This window comes from Lagopus leucura, unplaced genomic scaffold, assembly GCF_019238085.1.
Source record: "Lagopus leucura isolate 7727_CA_CO unplaced genomic scaffold, USGS_WTPT01 Super-Scaffold_100017, whole genome shotgun sequence".
Taxonomy (NCBI): domain Eukaryota; kingdom Metazoa; phylum Chordata; class Aves; order Galliformes; family Phasianidae; genus Lagopus; species Lagopus leucura.
Window position 1 is genome coordinate 11,278,897 of NW_024962271.1, and position 15,407 is coordinate 11,294,303.

At 39.9% G+C, this 15,407-nt stretch overlaps 1 protein-coding gene across 1 annotated transcript in view; it reads left to right on the plus strand.

Moving 5' to 3' along the window:
- Positions 1-15,407, plus strand: part of NKD1 (NKD inhibitor of WNT signaling pathway 1) — a 105,425-nt gene that overhangs the window by 59,403 nt on the left and 30,615 nt on the right. The window contains exon 4 of the mRNA XM_042877242.1: positions 5,434-5,491. Within this exon, the coding sequence (XP_042733176.1) occupies positions 5,434-5,491 (58 nt within the window). The remainder of the gene's footprint in view (positions 1-5,433; positions 5,492-15,407) is intronic.

The window sequence follows — 15,407 nt, forward strand, 5'->3', positions numbered from 1 at the left end:
AAGCACAGAGGCCATATTGACAGATGAGGCAGTAAAATGCTAAACCATGGCAGCTTAACTCACTCAAGATCACTTATCAGAGATGTTAGAGGAGAAATCTGTTTTCTTAACATCTGTACCTGCTGTGATCATATAATGAAGAAATTTTATCTGAGAGAAGCTTCCATGCTTGATAGAGGAAGAAAAACCCAGCTGTAATGGATCACAGAACACCAGGTTCATATTTCAGAGGAAGAAAACATTGCAAAAGTTGAGCATGCTGCTTCTGCTTAAAAAAAGGCATTATTGCAGTTGTTGTGTGTATTTTAATGTTGGTCTGTTTTGAAGTCTCCTTGTCTTCTCCAGGGATGAGCCGCTTTACATTTTCTTTACAGAAAGCAGAATCTCAGTGAATTGCCTTTATGTTGTTTGCGTGAAAGACCAAAGGCCATCCTTGTTCGCTTGGACCTCTGTTTCTCAGGATCATTTTTCCATCAGGAATTGAAGTTTATATTAGGTGACATAGCGTTCTCATTGGCAGCTCCTTTAAAACTGCTCTAAAATCTACTCCAGCAAGAGTTACCACATATCTTATCCCTTGCAGCCTTGTTGTGAAACATCTTTCTTCAACTTTGCTCTCCCAAAACGTCCTGGGATTTTATTGCATCAGTAAAAGATTAAAGAAGGGACACAATACATGTTTCCTTCAGATAGGCAAAAGGAGGGAGTAAAGTTTTCTGGCTGGACAACTTGTCTTTATATGTGTTTTACTTGGGGAAAGTGGTGAGTATGACACTTTGATAAGAATTTCACTAAAACAGGAAATGTGTGCATATTTCTTGCCAAAAATGTTGAAAATTGCTTATCTTAGGCTAAATCAAAGGATTTCAGTGAGATGTTTGAAAAAGGAGAGGTAGAGCAACATTTTTATACTGGAGAAAAGCAACAGCTTTTTGAAAAATACGAATTAACACAATATTAACTGTGATGTAATTCAGGAAGTAGGGAGTTGCAAACTTCAGAAATGTGCTGGCTGTCACAATAACCTACCCAAATTAAGGGTTAGCCTTTAATATATCTGATAAATCTGTGGATGAAGCTCTACCTAGTTACACTAAAAGTGTAACTGTTAATCACTGTGTTAGTCCAAATGTGTTTGCTAAAACACACGCTCTATTTTCACTCTATCGCTTTGGCCCTTGTATTCTTGGTGTTGGGTATTGCAGAAAGCAACAAGGAAAGACAGAGCCAGGACAAGCAGAAAGAGTCAGGTGGTGATGAAGATTAAAGGAATCAGTGGGCATGGGGGCTGGTAGATGTGAATGCAAGTACAGCCATGCAGAGCCTGGAAGGTGAAGACAGGGAACCTGATCTCAGCATGAAACAGAAAGGGAGCAAAGGCAAGGAAAGAATACAGTATTACGAGCAGAATGGTGGGTGAGGCTTTGGCTGGCAGCTTTTTTAGGGAGCTCAGGAGAAGGATGTCAAATGTTAATGCACCAGAGTGAATTTCTGGCCTTCAGTCTCCAGAAACACATGTTGATGAAAATGCTGTGTGCGGTGGTCAGGGCTGAGGATAGGATTAAAAAGATAAAATTCCCAGTGAGTCAGAATTCATTGAGTCTGATTGCTCAGTAAAGGTAGGATATGAATGACAACTGCCTGACTTGTAACCAGCTGAGTGGGAGCACTGGGATGTGGGAGCTTCCCATGAGTGTTTGTATTCCTTGGGTACAAATATGCTGCTCAGCATTTCTGAGGGAGTTGCACTAGTTAACGCTTCCCCCACCCTCTTCAATCTGAGCCCTGCACAGCAGCACCGATCAGATCAGGACATGTGGGACATGAGGACCTTTTCATCCGGGCTGGGCAGCTGCCTGCATAGCTTTGAAACAGATGTTAGAACTGAATTTCAGTCATTTTGTGTGATTTGTGTTGGTAGCTAGCGGAGGCCAACTTCTTTAGCAGAGAAGCTCCTGGTGAGGTAGAGACGCTTACTCTCAGTGGGTTCCTGTTTAGCAGCCTCTAGAAGTGGCATGCTGAAATAATCCTACGTAAATGTTTTTTCTCTTTCTTCTTTCAAGTTCTCGCTGACCTCACTTATATAGTATTTCACAGGGTACATCTGGTTTTGGTTGCTACATGACTCAGTGTTCCAGTTTGAAAATGCAGCGTTGTGATTTAAAACATGGTGTCAGGACAGTGACGTACAGCTACCTATGACCCAGATGCCATTGCCTTGCTCTCCCCAGCACTGCTCCTGCCATGGGATGGCTCCCGCAGCTCTGCAGCTTGTGGGGAGCCCTTGGGCATGGCTGCAGGAGGCAGGGCTGGCACAGGTGGCTTTGTCCTGTCACTCCTGCCTTTCCCCGTGCTCAGCCACGCTTCTTCCTGGACATATAATGTTCTCTTCCCACTAGAATTTATTGAGCTGTGAGTTGTTTTACACATTTACCCTGTCCTATTGTTCCCCTTCACTTTCTGAATTAGACTAGTGGTAGATGCACTGTTTTATTCACATTAACGGAATTGTTGCAGGTTACTGGGAGAATACTTCTACAGTACCAGCTGCAGTCAGAATTGTTTTCTCTGATACTAGCTTAGCTTTTGTACTTTATTTTTGAATGTGAGTTTACATAAACCACCCAGAATCCTTTTCTCAAGCAGGTTTGTTTTGGTGTTTATCAGCCTGTGACACGTGTCTCAGTAGTGCTAAAGACATCCTGGTTGTTCTTCTGGGCTTTTCAAAAGAAGAGTTGGTGGTAATAAGATGAGTGATAAGGTTTCTTTCTTTCTTTTAATTTTCCCGTCCTGTAGAATTGTAAGAGTTGCCCACACCTTTCTCACCTGCTTATTAACGGCAGCACAGATCACAATCGTACTCTCACAGAACACATGTGAGTGGGAGTTGAGGAATTTTGCTTAAATACAGCCCTACCTGTTGCAAGGGTTTGGAATTTGATGATCCTTGAGGTCTCTTCCAACCCAGTCCATTCTACGTTTCTATGAAATAAGTCACCAAAACGTTCAAATGATACACTCATTGATTTTGGGATGGGTTGTCTGTGTCTGTGCTGTTTAACAGTAATGCTGTGGTTCAACATCATCATCAAAACACTAGAATTCGGTGATTTATAATAATTTGATTTAAGGGAACCTATTTTATTGGAAATTTGCTTGCATTAAGTTACTACTCTTTGACTTAAATAACTAGGAGCTAGAGAACGAGTGAAACTAGCCTAGAATATGAAACATACTGTAATGATTAACCATGTAATGATTAACAGTGAGAAACTAAGGAAGCTTGCATGTAGAATATTAATGCTTTATTGCTTCTCTCCTTCATCGCCACTCATCTGCACTAGTTACTTGATGAGACCTTTTCCATCAACAAATACATGCTAATTTGTAAGTGGCATCTTTTGAAAAAATCATAAAAAGTAATGACTTGTGATTTTTGTAGAGGTTGAATTAATGACAGCATTTCGGCAGGCAACATTTGATAACCACATGCACCGTTTGCTTTGTTAAAACATTAAAAGAAGATAACTACCAAATAGCTTTCTCCTTAGAGAAGCATCACCATTAAGGTCATACCTTTTTGTTGCATAGTTGCTGATCAGAAAATCAGAAATATTTTCCCAAGAGAACCAGACGGAGGGAGCAGGAATTCTGTCTTCAATAAAAAAGCAGTTATTAAATACTTGCCATTGTGGGACAGAGCAGGAGGGCCATGTGTGCTCCTGCAGTCACTTGTATGTATCTCATTGTCTGGGAGAGCAATCAGGCTGTGCTCTGAGAGCTTCCTGGAAAATGATGACATGGAGGAATTTTACTAAACAAAAGTATAATAACTATTGCAAGTTTCTGGAAAGACCATCTTCCTTGCAGAAACATGATGTGCTACGCCAACATTTCCTGGCTTTTTTTGTTCATTATGTCCATTTCTTCCATTATTTTTAAATCGGTGATAGATATTAATTAGCACTTGTTCATAAGGGGCCTTTTCTTCTAGAAGAAAAACTCAAATAAACAAAATAGCTTTTGTGATTTGCTTCTGACAGCTGTTGTAGCAGTGTCATGCTATGCTAAATCCCAGCATGCTGTACCAGGTCGACAGCATTTCCTAATGCTGTCAAATTTATCTTTGGGTCAAATGCCAGCGTATCCGCTCGTGAAGAGAGCAATATTTTCAGGGTTTCTGCGCTAGCTAACCCCCAATCAAATCTCACTGTTTATGGAATTTGATTTTTAGAATGCTTCAACTGACGCTGAAGAGTTCCTAAGACATGCTTTTGTGGCTGAGTTACTTTTGGATAACTAATCTCAAAGAATAACATTTAGGCATGTGCAAGTTAGAAAAGAACCTCTGTCAGCTTCTTGGGAAAAAGAGATGAACTGCGTTCATCGTGATAAAGCTATGAACACAACCAGGCATTCATTTTCACAGTTTTTTCTCTTATTCTTGCCTTGTGCCAAAAGCTCCCTAGTGTCTACTCACAGTCCCCAGGTTAATGCTGAGAATGCTGGCTCTGTGTTCCTGATACGTTTTTGTAGGTGAAGTTGAAATAGCTGTGAGTGCAGCACTTGAACTTTTCAAGGCCATATCCTTGTTCATCACCATAAATATTTATCAGTGGCACAGAGTGTTTGTAGAAAATCTAAGGAGACGGACTGTAATGTAAGATCAGTGACGTTATGGTAATGCTTGGAGTGTTTGGAATGAATGGAAGAAGGCAAAATAGAAGGCTAGCTGTGATAGCTTACGGCTTAGCTGGTGTGGAGAGATGGAGCTGGAATGATCTGCTAATAGGAGCGTAAGAATGCTCTTCAGGATCTTTATAAGTGGGATTTGCTCCAAATCCAACTGATGCCCATTTATTACAACTTCAGCACCATTAGAGGACTGTTTTTTGTGTTTGAGATAAAATCATCTGAGTATCCGTGACCGCTGCTTCTGTGTTCCACTAGATATACTGGGGCTGATAAAATTTCATTAATTTCAGGACAGAAGTATCAGGCAGCTCTTCAGACTCTGGTATCTGCTTTTCTTGGGTGATCTCTGGCACATGAAAGTTTTCTGTTGGTGGAACCAAGTGATAACATTCCTCTGTGGGTAGTGAAGGGCTTATTTCTCCTTTATCATTTCCATTCAGAGTTGTTTTTTATCTTGCTTGATTGACAGAATGTTGAAATGCTAAGTATTAAAGTATTCTGTAAAAGGACTTGTATATGAACATAATCTGTTTATCTGCATTCAATTTTTGTCTTAGAATATGCCCAGAACATTCTAAAATAGCACCAGATGCATTGACTTCTTTTCTGGAAATTGACATTAATGCTCATTAATGTATTAATTAATGCATTTAGTGTTTTTAATTAATCCTAGTGTATCTTCTTGATACCTTTTATGTCATATACTCGTCATTAATTTTTCTTATCTTTTTTTAACAGGATTTGTCTGGAGAAGGCTACAGAGACTCTATTGGTGATGAGCACTTTCATCTAGAAGGTATTTAAAGAACAAAACTTTGTGGTTAATATTAAGGGATATTGGAATAAGTCAACGAACACGTCCAGTATAGGAATGCATATATAACAGTGCAGCTCTTAATATGTTTCATTTTCTGGGCAAAACTGATGTGATGGGAGTAGGGTATTATTTCTGTATTTCATATCACTGTGCTCCTGTTATCAAAAAAGTCAACCAGTTATATAATAGAGACCAAATATAAGGAGCTCAACATTTTTGTCCAGTACTTCCATTGGAAGCATAGCAGTGGTAAATATTACTGTATCCAGCAGAAGTGGTGAATGTGATTACTGGAAATGTTTGCATTTAGTTTTGTGCTATGCTGCTCCCCCTTCTGTGGTGCATAAGGCAAGTTTGGAAACTATTGCATTAATTTATGAAAGATCAGAAACTCTTACACAATACGCTTCTCTTGAATATGAATGGAGTCATCACTGCTTGAGATAATTTCTGGTTTCCAAGTCTCATCTCATCTATTCCACTGTGACTAGGCCTCTCCTCGCAATGGGATAGAATCACTGTTTGAGTGGGCAGGGCCTTCAGTAAGGTCAGAACACACTGCTGAGCACACCAGTTGAGCTTCTGTTAGACAACTGGGGATTGATGAATGGATGAGATTAGTTTGATGACATTGTTAATCATTCTTCCCAACAAACAATGAAATGAGTTGACAGAAACTGAGTTACTCTCTCTAGCATAACAAGTAGTTGCACAGGCTGTGTGCTAAATTTTTACTATAGGTTAGTGGAAACAATTTGCCTAACTCATTTGGAGCAGCAAACTATGTCAAGCTTTACTTGGAAAGTGCACTCCTTTTGTAATCAAGTTGTTTGCTCCCAGTGGTCGACACTTCTGTTGAAAAGATGACTGGGGTTGTAACAAAATTGTTTTATTTTGATTTGAATTTTAAATTGTTAAGATCATAAATTACTCTAAATAAAAGGAGGATGGAGGTAGTGCTTAGAGAGGTCAGGAATACTTTGTGTGTAATTATGTGCTGCGTATTCTTTAGCAGCATCAGATTGTTCATAACTGAGGAAGAATTTGCTGCACTGAATATGCTTACAAAGTATGGATGTTAGGTTGGGTCCTCCCTCTTTTGTGTAGCAGCAAAATCCAATTGCCAGAATCAAGTTGTAAATTTAAGCTCAAATCACAACAGAGATTATGTATTTTTGATAGCCTAGTAGTCGTACCCTGCTTCTACAACATAAGTGGGGTTGTTTCTATTGGTGAAACTGCAGATACCAAAAACACTTCTTTCATGTCAAAAGATATTCATATTCATTGTTACTACTGTTTTTATTATGTACTAAGTTAGTGACATCTTCCCTGTATTTCCTTTGAGTGATCAGCTTGTGTCATTAGTTGCCTTTTGCTTCCTTCTCTGACTATAAGTGAGTGGTTTTTGGAGCATCCTTCTCCATAATATTCTGCTATCATGTTCCTTCCAGAGACTACTGATTGATTCATAGCAAAGAGATCTTAAGCAATTGCTCTAAATTGCTTACCAGTGATCAAAAAACATTGCTCTTATCTGTGATCAAAAAAGGACGCAAAATGGCAGTGCTTTTAAGGTAATAGTGGTGTAATGTCATTCTTTGGGGGCTGCTGAGACTGAGCTGAAAAAGCCTAAAGAGCTGCCAGAAGGAAACTCATTTTGATCACCAGCCATTGCAAAAGTAGTTTTTCACGTTGAACAGAAAAATAGGTTTCAGTGGAATAAGGCATTGTGTCTGCATCATCTACATTGCAGCTAAGATCATTAAGTGTTTGTATGTATTCAGGATATGTTGTGCACACCAGATAAAACACGTCTGTGACTTCAGAATGTGGAGAAACAAGAAAATGGAGGTGCAGGCAGGACGCTGAAATAGATTTTGAAAGATTGTCCATGTTATGAATGTCTATCTTCTGCTTCTTGGGGAACTAGCTGGACATTGGTTGGGGGTGGTGAGCAATTGCTTCTGCATCACTTCTTATATACATGCATATGTGTGTATATATATATATATATATAGTCGTAACTGTTTTCTTTTCCCTTTATCTGTCTTAGCAAGTAGTTTTATCTCAACCCAGGAGTTCTACTTGTTTGGATTTTTTATTTATTTTCTCCTTCATCCCACTGGGAAGGAGGGGGAGTGAGCGAATGACTGGGTGGTGCTGATCCACCTGCTGGGTTAAACCACAACAAAATGTTTCATTATTAGCATCACTACAGTTTTCTCTTCTGCTTGTAGTAGGATGTAACTGTAGTAAAGGGTGGCTTACTAATTTTCAGAATTATAGTAGCAGCTACTTGATACAGGATATTAAGTGCCAACAAGGTGAATAACTTGATTTTTTTTCTGTCTTATTCTTTCTTTTGCTTACCTCTAATTATTTCTTAGTTGTTGTGAAGAACTGTCTTGCTTAGCAGTCAGAATATACAGTAAACAATATTTTTAAACTAGTCAGCAACAGGACTGTTTTTATTAGATTTATTTTTAGGCTTTCCAGCTTAATACCAGCAAGAGCAGTTTTGCATTTTTACTTCTGATGCACCTCATTTCTTATGAAGTAGCTGACATCACAATCTTTACATATGTACAGGTGCAACATGTTTTGTATCTATGTATTCATGTAATCCAAAAGATTTGGTAACTAGCTTCAGAGACAGGGAGATGTGACACGCTGAGAAATGGCTAATTGGGCAACTCTCACAAAGGACACGAGTGGAAAAACAAAGTCTTGATCCCAGCTCTACCACATATCATCACTGCACTGTGTTCTGCCTTCATAAATACACAGTAGGGATGGGGACAATTAGTTTAAGGGGAAAAAAATAAAAATTTGATGGGGACAATTAGTTTAAGGGGAAAAAAAAATAAAGATTTCACATTAGAAGTATTATATAGTATTAATTACTCGAAATGATTGATGTCCCACCTTTCCTCTAAGCTGTCCATCTGTTTCCCAAGTACAAAATCATTTTCCTCTTCTCATAGTGTTTTGACCTACAATGCTTACTTTATATGTATTTTTAAATTATTTATGTTTTAAATCAGGAAAACTGCTGATGAAAAAGAAACATTTTGCAGATTTGCAAAAAAAAGCACAGCAGGTGCCACAGTTCTTCTGGGTGAAGGGAAAGCTGTAGCCTTCACACTTGGAGACCTTATTGGAGAATAAATCCAAGTTCTTTAGAAGACTCACTGAAAAGACAAAGTGGCAATAAGAGAAATAATTGAATTCCTTATTTTGTTTTACATAGCCAAGTTCATTACCTTTTTTTTCTCCCTCTCTTTTTTTCATCTCTTAGCCGTCTGAGCAGTACAGATAAAAAGAGCTCTCTTTGCTGGATTTAACTTCTGTGTTGTTATGTAAAGCTTGATCAAATCCTTTCGTCTTAACAGACTTAACTGGCCAACAGCAAAAGGCTCGGGATTCTGGGATTAAGATTGTATTTGGTAAGAGGACTGGTGCATTAGTGCTTTCTTTTGAACTATAGAAAGAACAAAGTAAACATCAAAAGCATTAAGCCATGAGAGCGGATTGTTGACTCAATGTTGCTGCATGACAAGAGGTTAGAACTCAATAGTGGCGACTGTTTACTGAGTGCTGTGCAGAAAGAAACAGTTTGACCGGTATTGTCTGTTATATCCAGCACCTGCCTCTGATTTCACTGTGGGGAAAACTACTGTAAATTGAATTTTTTAATTTTCTCTGACATGGTCGGTAATTCTTCTTGATAGGAAAGGGACTGATGGAAACCTCTGTCTCTTATTATGTTAGTCAGTCATATTCTGATTCCCTTCTTCCTCTTTCATTAATAATTCAATTAGAGATAGTTTCTGTAGTGGATTTATTTGCAACATTCATTCCAACGTTACCAGTGCTCTCTCTATTTCAGAGACTTTCATTTGTCAGAGTACTTGTGATGTGCACTCTGCCATGGCTATGTAAACACTTCTCACACTTGTTCATATAAATTTGCTGTCCAGTGGTATCTGCATAGGAAGCTTGTGCTTCAGTCTTCCCAGCTAGAGTAACTAAGAGCATGGATTTTCCTCATCGCTAGTTAGAATAGTATCTCAGTGGAACTGAATTGACTGGGGATGACTCTGGAAGAAGTTGAAAAACTAGCACGGATGTTAAGAGATATTTTTTATTTCATCTCAGTGGGGAAGCCAAAATGGCAGGCAGGAACAGAAAATGGTGTCAAATAGCAAGTCCCTCCTCCATCATAGTGATACACAGGTGGCTCAAAGTTATCTGTTTTTTTTCAGTTGTTAATGTGTTCAGTTGTGACACCCAGTTGTATCTCCGCTCTTCAAGGTATAAGGTATAAGCAAGCTTCTTAATGAATCATTTGAGAGACCTGCTCTTTCCCCAGAACGTTTTTCACCTCCTTTCCCCTGAGCTTTTGGGAAATGGTTACAGCTAAGCCTGTGGACAAGAGAGTTTTCTTATCTAACCTGTGTCTGTATGAAGTGGACTGTCATCTGAACATCTGAACCCTGTTTTTCCCTGCCTGTGATTTCTGAACCAGTAGCAGGAATTTCCCACTCTGACAGAGGCTGATCACAGAAAAGAGGCGATTTCCTTCTTTTGGCAATGCAATCTCTTTAGAACCCAGTGGGATATAGTTAACAGTCCTCATCAGCTGCCTTCTGAAGTTGAAGGTGAAATCTGTAAGCTCAGGAGACACAAAACTTATCACTCAAATTAGGTATTTGGTGATGTAATTTCTCATGTCACCATTCTCTTGAAAATGATGACTTAAGTGTTTCTGCTAACTAGAAATCTTACACATCTGTCAGATCAGTCTAGTCCTGTACCTGTCAGAGGAGCTGCTTCATCTGATAGCAATCTGTGTCCTGTTTCATCTGCTAGTCAAGGATGACGTCTTGATTATTTTTCTCTTGACAAAAGGTTGGGAATGCACCAAGCATGCTATGGAAATGCAATTTGCATGCAATACACTTCTTACTTTACTTTTTTGTTCATTTTAGTTGCAACACCTTTGTGTAATCTGCTAGACTGAGCTATGAGTCTGTAACAAAAGGCAGTTTTTTTGAGCTGCATGCACCTTCCCAGTTAATGCTCTGTTTATTACGTTTTTTCGTTTATTTTTTAAGGCATAAATATTTTCCTATTTTCACAAAACATCAGTATATCTATAAAAACACAGAGTGCATCTTGTACACAAATGAAGTTGCTTTATCTTAGCGTTGTTGTTATTACTCAGTACTATTGATGTACTTTCGTTTTCCTGTCATGCTCTTAAACCAGACACCTGTTCACCACTGATATTGCAAACAGGGCAAATAATTCTGCCATAAAAGCACTCCTGTGGTCAGTCTAGTATGCACGTGAATTCAGCATTTTAATGACTTGTTGCTAATTCTCTTACCATGGATTTGCTGTACACAGGTATATGCTACATGACTGCCTCAGGCTGATGATCGTTTGCTCCCTGGTTGAAGTTTTTTCATTTGTCAAAGTATTTCCAATGTACTCTTTTCTACTACATAAAACAAGATGAAATAAATTTGAGAGATACCTTCAGCTTCAGGCTGTCCCACTGGTACCAGCCACCCGTGTCCAACACACAACCAGTCCCTGCCGGACTGGCAGCTGATAAGCCAGTGACCGTGAGCTGGAAGAAGTACCAAAGAACACAGAGGGAGGAGGGGAAAGGAGCAGTGGAAAGTGCCAAGAGAAAACTGCTTAGTTTGGCAGTTAGAATAAAAGTCACCAAAGAACATGAGACTGGTAGGATTAGCAGAAGTTTTCCTGTGGTCATACACAGATCCAGGAAATTATAAAAGCAGGTAGGCTGTTTGCCATGAGTGGGAGGAAAATCTTATGGCATAAGGCACTTAATTTTTTATTTTTTTTTAATTGTACAAGTGCTTCTTAACATTAGCTGTTCCATTTGAGGGGGGTTGGTATTTGGATCAGAAGCTTTTACTTCTGGAGCTGCTGTTTCAAGTGCAGCCAGGTCAGTAGTGATGAAAGGCTGTTGCCATCCAATGGCTGTCTGTAGCTGCGTGCAATGAGTTAGTGGTCTCCAGGTATTTCCAAAACAGCCCTCTGTGCTGTCTAACAGCTCCTATCCATGCTGGCAAGCAGAGCACAGAACGGTGCTGAAAGGGGGGCTGTCCTGTCACCTCAGAGGTGAGCCTGCCCCTTGCACTGAGCCACTGCTGTGCAGAGGGAACATCTGTTCCCTGTGCATGGGTATCTCTCTGTGTAGCTTCCAGCCCCCCAGCTCCTGCTGGTGCCACCTGGTTGCTTTTGATAAACAGTGTGTTTTGTTTGTGGTTTGAGGATTTTGATCTGGTTATTAATTCTCTGCATTGGACTGGGGAGATCACACCTGCTGTAAGTAATAGTTCTATAGCGATCTCTATATTCAGATCATTCAGCAGTCCTGGGAGATTTTTATTCCTCAATGCAAGAACACAATGGCAGAGCTGAGAACAGAGCCCAGGATTTCTTGCATCTGTGCCTGTTCTTCTATCCCTTAGAATGTTATGGAGAGAGGATTTGAAAATATACTACACAGTAAAACTTTCCTAAGTTACAAGTGGTCTCTGTTCTTTATGGTGACTGAAGAAAGCCAGATTTTAATATTAATTTTGTGTGAAGTATAGAAAGTATTTCTGTAGAAAACCAAGGTAATGAAAAGGGAAATCAAGAAGTACTTCAAGAAGCAAAAAGTTGACACTTAGCAAACACCTTACACATGGAAAGCTTTTAAAATAACATTATATTTCTGTTTGAGCATTTATAACAATATTAGTTTTCTATAGTTTTTCCTTTTACATAAGACTGCAACTTTTCCTACTTGAATAGAGAAGCTAATGCTCCTTTTGAGTTGTCATTATAATGATCAATTAACAGTAAGTATATTCATTCATTCACAGCTCTGTGGCAGTCATGAACTAGTTTGCTAGGAGACAAAAAGTCTCCTGGGACTGTAACTGATGAAAACTTAAGTCTGGCTGTTAGTTGGGTTGCTTCTCCTCAAGGATGCATATGAGAAGGAGGAGAAACAAAGAGCAAAAGGAAATAGCTTAGGAGATCTCATCAAAGAGAGGGACACTATAGCAATTACCTTCCACATCCCAGGAGTGAGCTTAGACAGCAGACCGTGGCATCCAGCTGCTTGTTCACACTAGCGTATGAAGCCTGAGGGAAGCTCTGTGTAGGAGGGCTGAGATAGGGCCAAGAAATGGGTACCAGTGATGTGAGACTCATGCTCTGCGCATGAGGGATAAAAGTACTGGGCCTGAGTAATCAGGACTCACCAAATCAGTCTGGGACATTGATGTTTTCCTCAAGATGTCAATATTGTGATTCAGAGAAGGAGCATGTGTAGGCATATCCAAGTGAGCTGTTCCTCTCACATAGAGGGGGGAGCAATCAGTGTGCTTACAGGAGTGCATGCTGGTGCACAGCTGGCTGCCCACTGCACAGGTAGGGCTGTCAAACAATTATCACCAACCCAGGTGGCTGGGTTACAGCTAGCCAGCTCTGCCAGTTCCTGCTCTCCTGCCTCAGCTGTGGTGACTGCTCTGGGAAGCTGGAGCTCAGGTGCCAGGTATGCCATCAGGTACACATGGCAAACTGATGATCTCAAGAGCATTTGGGAGAGATCTCTTGTATGGTGCAGAGGTAAAGGTACGTCACTGTAAGCGTACAGCAGTATAAAAATGTTCTTGAACTTTGCCCCAGGACATACACCACCGAGAACAAAGAATGAAATATGGGAACAAGTCAGTTTGGAGTTTGAAAACAATTTCTTTGGAAACATGATGAATACCAGTGGTTTCATTTATTCTACTTGAAGAACAAAGATCCTTTTCTACTTTTAATTTCCCAGCAACGATTATTACCAGTTATTTTTCTTGTAGCTTTGACCACAGATCGTGGAGGTTTTATTAAACATGTTTTTGAAAAGTGAGTCAAAATGCCATTCTTCTCTGAATCTCTTGTGACTCTCTCTTTTTTACCCATGTGAAACTAGAGCATATTTCCAGGCAAAGATTTGGGGCCAGATAATACTCTCATGCTGGTGTTCATGGAGTTATTCCAGGTTTTGCTCTTGTAATTGAAGTAAGTTTTGGCCCTTGCTATTTCAGGAGATAATATATTCATTTCAAACCTCTGGCCTTTACACGAAACATAAAATTCATTTTACAAACCTTGAATACTGTATTCAGTAGGCAACAAGTCCTGCTTTAACTCCCAGATATTCCTAACGTTGCCCATTCTCTTGTGCTTGACTTGACCTCGACACAGTCTGGAAAGCAAGTTTCAGAGCACTCCTTTTGCTGAGATTTTGATAGCTTTCTTCAATAGGCTTTTGTTTAGATCCTGTGTGCATGCTCCTGTAAGGCCCTCCCACCTGGAGGGGTTTCCTATCTCTGTGTGCCTGATGTGAGGGTAGGGTTTATGGCAGGATTAAATAGTTCTTGTATTTCTGTCATGCATTCAGAAGTAGGAGCTATCTAGCTGGCATTTAATTCAGGAGTCATCATTTCATATGGATGGCTAGATAGCTGCCAAGCTAGGGAACTGCCTGAACCTTAGCGCTGGAGAGCTGAGACACAACAGCCTGTCATGTTCTGAACCTTACAAACACACAAGCAATTACATGCAGACATACAGAGGCAATTTCAGTGAAAGGCATATTGCTTTTGCCCGTTGCTATTCCAAATTCAAAGTGTGTATCAGTCAGGGTGCTTTTGTGTGCTTCAACTCCACTTCTGCTGCAGTAGCTACAGAAACCCAAAGTTTTACCTCACCAGGCAGAACAAGTGCCCTTTGTTACCTAGACAGATTACAGCTTTTTCTAAAGTCTGCTCTTCATAAAAGCCCAGCTTGAACAGTGGAAATTCTGACTTGCCTCAGATACTGAGGAGACTTTTATAGTTTCAAGTAGCTCCAGGGTTATATTTTAAAAGTTGAATTTCATCACATGTTTCAAGTTTGGTGGAAAAAAAAAAGACATGATATTTTTAGCAGAAAAAAGTCCGCCCCACACCTTTTTTCTCAACAGATGTTTCATCTCAATCATATCCAAACCTCAAAGCACAAGTAGCAGTCAACCTTAATCTCCTGTGGAGAAAAAGATAAAATGTAATTTGTTTGGAAGAGGGTTGGTTTTTTTTTTGTTTTGTTTTGTTTTGTTTTGTTTTTTGTGTATGTGTGTGGTTGTTTTTTTTTTGTAACCACAACTAGTTTGTGAGTAAAAGCAAATAATAAATGCAGTACTATGGGGTTGTGGAAATGGACCCGAAGCAACGTTTCTGCTCTTGAAAGAGCTCAGAGTCCAGCTGCTCTCGTTAGATGGAAAGTCCCAACCCCCAGCCTACCAAAAAAATAGAAATTAGATTTTTCTTTCTTTATAAATCTGATCCAACAATCCAAGTCCTTTCACCAGTAAAAGATGTCATAGAAAATGCTCAACTTTGTACTGCAAAGGATTTAGAACTGTCAGGGTAACAAAAAGAGAGAGAAGAACTCATAGCTGTAAAACAAGATACCCAAAATTAGAAGAGCTGCTACCCAAGGAATTTTCATGGGGCTCTGGTGCAGCATGGCAGCTGGGCATGGGGCTCAGTGCTCGGTGGAGCCTGGGCACCCTGAACTGTGTGCACAAAACGTTTATTTGGAGGAAAGCTGTAGTCCCTCTTAAGGATTACTAGTGTGGTACTGCAGACCCTTTCGTCATCTGAGTCAACAGGAATATGAGTCAGCAGTGGGTTCTGGAAGCAAGCAGGGCCAAGTGTGTCCAGCACTGCCAACCTGGTGAGGGAGGGGGCTGTCCTGCTCTGCTATGTGATGAGGGCAGGTTTGGATACTACAGTGTAAGGACATGAAACCATTGGAGGGTGTACAA